Here is a 10,511-nt window from a genome sequence, read left to right as displayed (position 1 = left end):
TCTAACACAAAAGTCATGATAGTGTAAAACGTTTACCTTTACCGGTATCTATATTCTAACACAAGAGTCATGATAGTGTAAAACGTTTACCTTTACCGGTATCTATTCTAACACAAGAGTCATGATTTAGTGTAAAACGTTTACCTTTACCGGTATCTATATTCTAACACAAGAGTCATGATAGTGTAAAACGTTTACCTTTACCGGTATCTATTCTAACACAAGAGTCATGATAGTGTAAAACGTTTACATTTACCGGTATCTATATTCTAACAGAAGAGTCATGATAGTGTAAAACGTTTACCTTTACCGGTATCTATTCTAACACAAGAGTCATGATAGTGTAAAACTTTTACCTTTACCGGTATCTATTCTAACAAAAGAGTCATGATAGTGTAAAACGTTTACCATTATCGGTATCTATTCTAACACAAGAGTCATGATAGTGTAAAACGTTTACGGGGAAAAGCTTAAATAATCAAGCTCACTATCCTAAAAGTTCTGCGTAGCCGAATAACAGAAGCGTTAACCTTGGTCTCATACCAGCAATGCCACAAAATAGGCACATAAACGGGATCTAATAAAAGATATTGTGATGAGGAAAAAAGCTCGAGATCAGAATTTTATTTGCGGTAAAATGAAACGACAGTAAATAGGAATGAAAGAAATATGCACCGTTGTAATTCGAGCGTGTCGATGTGATCTTAATAAAATAAAAATTTACACACCATTTAAATGGTGCTTTTGTTGATAGGGGAGGGGGGGCGCTTATTCCAAAGTTCAAGGTCGAGGAGGCGGCGCTTATTCGAATCATTCGAGTATTCACCCTTTAGCTCAACCTCTAAGCGTTTGGTTGGTGTTCATCAAGTCGTCGAGGAGTTCAAGGTCGAGGAGGGGGCGCTTATTCGAATCATTCGAGTATTCACTCTTTAACTCAACCTCTAAGCGTTTGGTTGGTGTTCATCAAATCGTCGAGGAGTTCAAGGTCGAGGAGGCGGTGCTTATTCGAATCATTAGAGTATTCACTCTTTAACTCAACCTCTAAGCGTTTGGTTGGTGTTCATCAAGTCGTCGAAGAGGCGGCGCTTATTCGAATCATTAGAGTATTCACTCTTTAACTCAACCTCTAAGCGTTTGGTTGGTGTTCATCAAGTCGTCGAGGAGTTCAAGGTCGAGGAGGCGGCGCTTATTCGAATCATTAGAGTATTCACTCTTTAACTCAACCTCTAAGCGTTTGGTTGGTGTTCATCAAGTCGTCGCACCCACCCTCCACCCCGCGAAAACAGAACAGCGTCTTCTCTCACCAAGAATATTTGTCTTTGGCCTCAGACGCCATTCTTCCTTATTATTAACCATAGCTCATTCATTTTTATTATCAGTAGAGCTAATAACAACGTGAGCTAATAAGGCTCTACGAAACACCTGGAACACTCATCTAACAAAGACTCCCAAAACAACAAGGTGACAAGTATAACTTAATTTCGTTTAATATTAATATATTACATTCCAGTTACCTATGAGCGCATGGATTACGCGTTTATTGTCGTGAAGCCCTGTGGGATCGTAACCATCTCCGAATAAACTCCATATAAAATGATCAAACTTTTAAAACCTATTAACACAAGCCATCCATGCTGGCGACTTTACAAACAAATGACTTTATGGTAACAGATTAAAAACGTTCTAAATACAAGGGCATATATTCCCTGGTATTTTGTATTATATTCAGATGCTTTTCAAAAAATAATTTGGCGCTGTTTGTTGCTCAATAGCATTTGGTTCCTTTGGAAATTCCCCTATTATCGTGCGCGCGTATTGTTCAGCGGTTTCGCGCGCTTTTCCGCATGCTAAGAAATCCCCTCGCATACTTGTACAGAGTTCTCTTCCAACCCCTAAAATACTAAAGATAAGTTCCAATAAAAAATATATATCCAAAATAACAATAAAAATGGGTTTATGTTGTAAATAAGGAAAGTCTGTACACACAAGTATTTGCGAGGCCGTCGTGAAAATAATCTTACCCTAGTTCAGGTCTTTACAACTATGTAGTCACGAGACAAAAGTGAGACCAGTAAAGGCTATTTGTATGTAAAGACGGAAGCTTAATCCTAATTTATTTAGTTTTTCTGATGGCAAAAAATGTCCATTTCCACAAAGTATTATATTTACAAATGCTGCGTATACCTTCATCTGTTCGTCGTGCGTAGGGAATTCATGAGGTTACGTAACAAGCTCGTCACGTCATGAAGTGGCGTCAAGACGAAATGACGTCATGTTGCGCCGACCTTTCAGTGACGTCACGACCCAAAACGACACACGAAGCGTGAGTATGTGATGTCATACGCCAGGATCTGACGTCAGATATTCAAAGCGAGGCGATCCGGGTTCTCTACCACCGGATGTTGACAACGAAGCAGAGAATGACAGCTAATAAAACGGCGCCGGCTGGCGACGGTCTTGACGCACTGTTTCCGCTTTCTCTCTTGCCGAGCGTGTTCCCGCCCTGTCCCTTCCCGCCGCCCAACATGTTATTTTCCTCGTCGATGGTATTGGGGTTAGTTGTAGGCCTTAGGGTGGTGCCCTCGTCGATTTCGTTACCGCTGTTGTCTCCGCTGCCGCTACCGCTACCACTGCCGCTGCCACCATTGCCCTCGAGGATTTCCTCGCCTTCCAGAGCGGCCTTGAGGCGCTGTGTCATGGTCTTAAGGATTATAATCTGCTGTTGGACGATCGTACTAGATGGCGTGATCGCGTCCACGTTGTTGTTCACACCAGGAGGACTAGTGTATCTAGAATGGAAACAGGAAAAAGGTAAGCCTAAAAAGGTAAGCCTAAAAAGGTAAGCCTAAAAAGGTAAGCCTAAAAAGGTAAGCCTAAAAAGGTAAGCCTAAAAAGGTAAGCCTAAAAAGGTAAGCCTAAAAAGGTAAGCCTAAAAAGGTAAGCCTAAAAATACGCGTCCTACCTTCCGAAGTCCGTTCCATTCCAGCATTTAATTGGATCAGTCGAAATATCGGAGCCACTGCAAGCAGCGGTTGGTAGTTTCCCCCAGAAACCTTTGCTGGCAAGTGCTTGCCTCTTGAATGCTGCTGTTAGTCTACAAAAGAAAGCAACAAAACAAAAATCAGAATCGTTTCTATAGGATCACCACAACGACTGGTAATCGAGCCTACCTCGAGCACTATAATTTTTTTTTAGTATTTTTTGTTCTATTACCTTCCTAGGCTTGTCCCAGAGGCCGTGGTGGGCGCAAGGTCCGGGCTGTCCCGAGGGAAGTCGTTGGTTTTCCTGGCATTAGGGGATCGCTTGTTTCTCTCGGAACCTTCTAGGAAAAAGTCGCCGTCCGTTGATCGTTTGGATTTGCTTAGAGTCGGGGTTCCACAACCACTGAAGATCTAAAAAAGAGTAGCGAGACATAAGCGAAGTAATAGCTAATACTGGTAGCTCTTAAAGCAGAGTACCGTCCAGTGAAAACATCCGGTTATATGGTCCTTAGAACTCTAGATGTAATCAACCTTAGCAACTTGAATGATTTTCTAACCATCTTTCTTGTCGGGTTTCCGATTTTTGAAAATAAGTTGAGTTAGTAACAGTATCGTGTTGCAAGCATTGTACGTCTCGACGCACTGAAGTCTCTAGACAAAATAATATTCACAGTTTGCCATTCGCCGCTATGACTTGAAAAGATACCGACTTTTAGTAGGGCTTCTACATAAGTGAATATTGCCGCCTTTCCAAACGCTATTACGGCCATCAACATTGATTACCAAATAAATTGGATCTCCGAAACTTCCTTAAACCTTATGCAAATTTTTTTACGGAGCTGCTCAAAGTCAAACGGCATGTAACTATATATTTTCTAATTTTGAAAAAGTGTTCCGTGAGGCAAGCACGCGTACACTATGTTTAATTAAGCGGCTCCTTTGATCGGGCATAGCCCATCTAGAGTTGTACGACCCGGAGGGGAAAATCAAGAACTCATACTTTCAGACATAAGGGCACCCTAATTGAAAGAAACAACTCAAACCACAAATCCAATTTTGGACTGAGCTACCTAACATAAGCAAAACTGTTACGCTTAAAGGATAATAACTGTTTTTATTAAGCCAATCAATGAAGCGTTAGGAGTGTATTAGGTGTGTAACATAATCAAACATGCACTACACACCCGCTAAAAGGCTAATAAATCATACGCCAAGCGGCCACTGACAGAACACTTAGGTTCAATACTTTTTGATAAATTATTTTCCACTGGTTGTATCGTACACGCTGTTCAATCACGTGATAAGGCGACCTATCGAGCGAGAGTTGATACAGCCAAACAGAGCGCTATCAAGGCTGTTAACACGTACATAAAATGGAAATTGAATTAAAGTAAAAATGCAGACAACCTCCAAAACAGGATTTTTAAATTGAAATCGGTTTAGTTGTGGGACTTGGTTCGCCCTTAGGATTTAGTGTTTTTTATTCCTGTGTGGGATACGACGAGGCTTTTTCATATGACTATTTTTGCTTTTATGCGGATGGAAAACTGCCAGTCATACTAGATCATCTGAGTTGCGAAACAAGCATTATTTCTCACCTTTTGGGAAACGACTGTATTCTTCTCTTGGTAGTTCATAATAGCAAATGAGATCTTAACTCCAATGGGAACAATGACGTTCTCGATGCTAAAAGGTCCCTCAAGTTGTATGGTGGCTTCTAGTAGAGTGGAAACGAAGTTATCCCAAGGGATGGCAAGGTCTCTCATATCGGACAAACAGCTCTTGTAAACATCGGTACACAACGCATTGCACGGTTTCATGTCCGTTTTTCCTTTGCACCATGAGCAATAGGTCATTTTTGCAAGTTCAACTTGGCAGTCTTTGGAAGCTGAAAGGGTCTGAAGTTGTTTAATCACGCTGTGACCAACGCTTAGAGCCTGTGCGAACGTGCGCGCTGTGACAAATGATCTTTTCAGTTGCACGGATAGTGTGTTTTTCTGTTCCCCAAACGGCTGAAGATCGTCCATGTACTCGGTCACACAATCAAGGAAAGGTTTCGAAAAGGTGTATTTAGTGTTCATGAGCTGGAACATCTGTTTCATCAGATTGGCAAAGAAGTTATTCATGACTTGTGAGAGGTCCATGTTTTTCCCGTCATAGTACTTGTTGAGTTCTTGGAATAGGTCAACGAATACTTGAGCGTTCTTCTGGTAGAATACACCGTATGTTTTTATGTACAGCTTGTTCAGCTCAATTTCAGAGTTCTTTATAAGCTCTCTAAAGAAACCTAAAGGATAAAATTTTGAGATCAGTTTGGTGCATTAAGTTAAGGATAACGCATGATATTTATTTTAAAAAAAACAGATCTATATCAAATTAGCAAGTATTTATAGAGGCTGGTTTTCAAATGAACATGTAAATGATAATGTAATGTTCTCCAACACTTGCGGGTAATCCCGCTTTCTGATCGGTGTGAGCTATGGTAAATCAGGACATACCACGGGATTCGTCATTCACAATCCTTGCAGGTTCACTTGAAGCGAAAGAGACGAAAAACCTTGATTCAAATTCAAGAAATTCGGTTCTTAACCTTTTCTAGTAAATGCATTTACCATCCTTACAAAAGGACAGTAAAAGTAACAAAGACTGCAGGGTTTTGAAGCTAAAGTTTTCAATTTTCGTTTATCTGTGCGCGCTACAAACGCCATTTCAAACGGGCGCGGGCTGTTTTGATTTTGTAAAATACTGTTTTCGTTGTTTTGTGTTGTAGAAAACAAATTTCCCAAAGTTTTCCATGGTATGTACTTTTATACACCACGATATTAGTCACCTCATGATCAAAATTTAACGCGCCACGTGACTCCACAACATTTTGAACATGAGGTGACGAATATCCGAATAAACTTTGGAAAATTTGTTAATTTGAATAAAGCAAAAAAAAACTTACATGGACAAGTTCCAGATGCAGCATCGATTAACAAACATTTTATTTATAAAATACAGAAAAAGAGTGCTTTATACAGACACATAACAATGATTTGCCCATTTGACGATACTTTCATAAGGAATGAACCAATTTTTGGCCCGCGAAAGTGTGTGCGCCTGGAATAGGTGTTTTTTTTTATGAACATAAAATAAAAGCCATCTTAAAACAATCCTTATCAACCAAAGTTCACGACTCCCATCGAGCGCGGTTTTACATCAGAGACACAAATACCACTTGAATGGGGACTGAAAGACGCTAACTCTATTGGTATGCTGAAATAATAATCTTATTGAGGGCTTGAGCTGCGACAGGGCCAGATGTATCACACAGGACAAAGCGCGCTGAAAAGCCTGGGCGATAGTGTAACATTGAGATTAAAATTAAATAAATAAACAAACTAGAGCGATCCTTGCAAACCGCCATTACCGAATAACTATAATACAATCTAGTGTCTTCTCGTTATCAAGAGAATTACACGGCGATTAGATGATCTGACCAACCACCAAATCGAGATATTGAAATTCATTTGCTGAAGGTTGGACAAGTCTTCGACATATTTCCTGATACGCTTTAAGTTACGGTTTTGTTATGCGGCAATTAAACAAGAAACCTTTAAGTGTTTTAGCTTATAAAGGGGAAGATGCTGAAGAATTTGAGAAATGAAAAGGATGTGATTATCTTTAATACAACACCACATACCTTCCTCTTAGCTTGTTGTTTATTCAGTTTGCATAGAAGAGTGGAAGATAAACTTTGCTGTAGGTAAAATGATACTTGATAAAAAAAAGCTTCGAACCTCGCAGCTGGTTTCAGCTTTACCGCAAAAGTGGTCTACCAAAACGTCTGATTCTACAAAAATTGTGAACATAGAATTCTCTTAGGAGAGTATTATGTTCTATTAATCAAGCTAAAGCAAGACTTTTTATACACAAAACTGCTGCAACTGAACTATTTAAATTTGCATCATGGGAGGAGTTGATTATCAACCTTCAAAGCTACTTTATACAATTGTTTAGGCTAAGCATTTGCTATAGTAGGCCAACAATTGTGCAACCCATCTTAAAATCTACAGATCTCTAGTGAAAGAACTTTGATAAATGATGATGTTTTCAAACAGTCCTAATCCCTTTAATGTAAAAATAATTAGCTGATCCAAAGGATTAATGTCAAGCCATCTTTTATTCTAAAAGGTATGAGGTGAATCTACACATGCACAAACATATGCACCACTCAAAAATTAAAACTTGTGGATATGCTCAGCAGTTCACCCAAATTGCACTCGTTGAATTTTTAACTATTGCATTTGACTAACAAATGTAAAATTTGGATTCTGAAAAGTGCTTATTATATCAAAGTGTTATTTAGTGTATGCTGTTATGCTAACATCTAAAACAAATGCAGTTAAGGGAAGATAATATAGTTGCCCTTTCCAGTCTGGTTAAAAAAATAGCAAAAATGGATGATATTAATGATCATAACTGATAATAACTCACAAAACAGCTGGATTTGACAATAAGAGAATGTTTTTAAATCTTGACAGCAGGGAGCTAAATTTGCAGACAGTCTGACCAACAGGAGACAAAGACTTCAAGAAGGTCTTAAGAGCAAAGGAAAAATAAAAAATGTAAAGAGTAATCTAGAGTGAAAACCAAGGGTGAAAGTGAGTTTTCAATACTTATTTATTTATAAAGCCAAAAGTGCTTCTGGGTTATCTGTTGCAAGTTGCTTCTGAACTAATAATGAAAACAACAATTTCCATTCATTTAAAAGAAGATAGTCAGATAATATCAATGATTATCTTGTATTTATATATTATAAGATTTTGAAATACAAACAATAACCTAGTCAACACATTTCAATTAATATTTCTATTTTGGAAACAACTATAACATACAAAAAAAAGAGAAAATATGAGTTATAAATGAGAATAAACTTACAAATACTGTGTGTATATGTGACCTAAAATAGAAAGTAAATAAAGACTACAGGATTTTGAAGTAGCTGACAATTAATACCTAACATGTTATATTTTATGCACCAATAAAGCTAGAATGATTTTCAAGGTGGTCTCAGTCTGCCAACTACAGAAGTTATCCAAAAAGTCAACAAGCATAAAAAATGAGATTCAATTAGGGTGAATTCTCAAAGTGTTTGGCCTGGACTTTAGAATAAAGACATTTAACCTATTTATTTACATTTTCTATTACTATGGCAGTCTGGGTTATAATCAATAATCTGATTCTAAACAAGAACTCAAATATACAAATAACAAACACCATAATTTCACTTTTTCACCAACACCTGAAACGTATGTATTGAGGCAAAACTTATGCGAAAATTGATCACTTTTTCACCACACCATCTCTACAGCATTCAATCAAAAACGGCCCATCTTGTTAGAGACTGTAAAACATTTATGTTACGCTGCTGAAATATTTAACGATTTGATTGTTGAGGCAGAGATTACTTCAATAGAAGGACAACTTATTTTCACCATTTTAGTAACTGTGAAAAAATTCAACGACATTAACTTTGGTTTTAATTTTTGCATAGAACAACCCAATGCTGTGCTACGATCAAATGTTACGGCAACAAAAAAAACTAGAGAGTTCATATTGAAATTAACATAGCCTAAATGTAATGTACTTGAGCATATTTCACTTTGAATTTCACTTAAAAAAAATTGAACGGTTTATATGTACCCCCCGCTATCACGCATTCACCTCAGAACGATAACCATTAAACTAAACATTATGGTCAACCAATTTGGTGGTAGGAAAGTATAGATATCTATTCTAATGGCGACCACAGTGCACTGAGACTAAAGTAAAATGGTTGTTTCTCAAGATTTCATTTTCAATTCTGTTGTTGATTATTTTCGTGGTGGGTTGACACAAAATCCTGTGTTAAGTGACAAGTTTCCAGCCATCTTTCGTCGAGTTACACATACATCAGTCGCATGCTTTTGATGCAGGAAAAATCGGAGTAATCGGAGACTACTTTTGTGGCAGTTTCTCGTTCGAAAGGCAACCTTCGAACATCGTCATGAAAGATGTATGCTTGCTAAAAACACGAATTTCGCCACTTCCCTCGATCTGGACCTCATTGCCAAAAAATACCATTACTTCCTAGAATTCCCAGCCCACGCTTAGAAAAAAAAAACGACCTGGTATGTTTTTCTTATAGCATATTCGACGGGTCCCTTTCCCTAACGACAGAAGTCTGCACTTTATAGCGACGGTTCGATGGCGTCCGAGCCGTATCGAATTTCGTACGATCGGCCTTTTCACACGACTGCACGCGCAAAATTTACATCGGAGAACATTTTAATAGCATAATAAGCTAAACAAGGGTTCCTTTCGCTTGTGGAGTCTAAATACTTGCGTTATTAATCCAAACTAACGGGCATTCATTCGATAAAAGTGTATAGTAGCCCAATGCTTTGTGCGTGCCGAATAATGTACAGTCTGTTTACTTTTGCGTTTGCCTTAATTTCCTCAACGCTGGAACGCTGCGATCCGCAAAATATCTCAATTCAACAGGCAAGATTTAAAAACTCTTGAGCTGTGTACTGCGACCATGTTTTCGAAACGATAATAAATAGAACATGGAATCAGGAACCTGTGTATTACCGCACGTGCGATGTATATTCCATTGCCTACACAGAAGTGAAATCAACAAGAACCACAGAAACAAGCGCGCTTTAGCTAATAATTCAGTCGGGCAAATCCCTCCAATAAAGCTAAACCTACATGCTTAAACCAACAACTAAGTCTTACCGTCAAAAGTTCTTGCGTTATTAGCGAACGTAGACTTTAAGTCGCTCGTTGCCGCTCTGAGAGCAGTTTCAAACTGTGTTCTGGAAAGACTGACGAAACTGCCTTCCATCTTTTGACTGCAGCAGCCGTCAACTTTCGGGCACACATTCAAAGCGGACCCTGGAAAAATGAAAAATTTGTTAGCATTGTGCCGACACAAAAACAGCATCAATAACCATAGACCGCCGAGATATCGCATTAGTTAGATATTAAAACAACTATGTAAGCAAAAAGTCCCGCAAATCCACACAAAACAAGCCCCAGCGTGAAATTTAGATCAACTTACCCGAGACTGGTGTAGCGGGAACGTCGATCTCTGCAAGACCCTTTCGAGCGTACTCTGTCTTTACAGAAGCACAGTTCGATGTTACTCTACTGACAAGACCAAGAAATAACGCTAAACAACAAATCCAAGCTATTCTGTTCGCCATTTTCGCCAACTTTCCTCGCTTTCGAAGCTTGGAGTTTAACACAAAGCCTTTTGTCAATCACGAGGGGAAAGAAGCACGGACGCGCGCCAAAAAAAAAAACGTCGAGGTAAAAAATCTAGTTGACCGAGCGCTGATATATCGCTGCCGGTCACTGCACACTCCGATAGCAAAATAATGTTTGAGCAATTTTTAACAGTGGGGAGGCGAAAGACAACGTTCACCCGCTGTGGAATGCTATACGTATCTCAGCTAATTATTTCGCTTGTTTCTTGTGACAGCTTCATACAATAGCCAT

General features: G+C 38.8%; 1 protein-coding gene across 1 annotated transcript; it reads right to left on the bottom strand.

The window, feature by feature from the left end:
- Nucleotides 1-1,469: 1,469 nt before the first annotated feature.
- On the bottom strand, nt 1,470-10,446 carry LOC116610887 (glypican-6). Its single transcript, XM_048733146.1, has 6 exons — nt 10,072-10,446; nt 9,747-9,905; nt 4,580-5,268; nt 3,214-3,392; nt 2,963-3,094; nt 1,470-2,789 (listed from the first exon to the last, which is right to left on the bottom strand). The coding sequence occupies exons 1-6, from the start codon at nt 10,214-10,216 to the stop codon at nt 2,390-2,392; spliced, it is 1,704 nt and encodes a 567-aa protein (XP_048589103.1). The 5' UTR covers nt 10,217-10,446; the 3' UTR covers nt 1,470-2,389.
- Between the last annotated feature and the right edge of the window lie 65 nt (nt 10,447-10,511).

Source organism: Nematostella vectensis, chromosome 9 (assembly GCF_932526225.1).
Source record: "Nematostella vectensis chromosome 9, jaNemVect1.1, whole genome shotgun sequence".
Lineage (NCBI taxonomy): Eukaryota > Metazoa > Cnidaria > Anthozoa > Actiniaria > Edwardsiidae > Nematostella > Nematostella vectensis.
Note: the sequence above shows the minus strand (reverse complement) of the source record. Positions and strands in the feature narration are given on the sequence as shown.

What these genes read in the sequence shown, in the direction of transcription:
- LOC116610887 (XM_048733146.1), bottom strand. Translation starts at nt 10,216, where the DNA reads ATGGCGAACAGAATAGCTTGGATTTGTTGTTTAGCGTTATTTCTTGGT. An exon ending in TAACGCAAGAACTTTTGACG is followed by an intron (nt 5,269 to 9,746) that starts GTAAGACTTAGT and finishes TTTATCCTTTAG; the next exon opens with GTTTCTTTAGAGAGCTTATA. An exon ending in ATACAGTCGTTTCCCAAAAG is followed by an intron (nt 3,393 to 4,579) that starts GTGAGAAATAAT and finishes ACTCTTTTTTAG; the next exon opens with ATCTTCAGTGGTTGTGGAAC.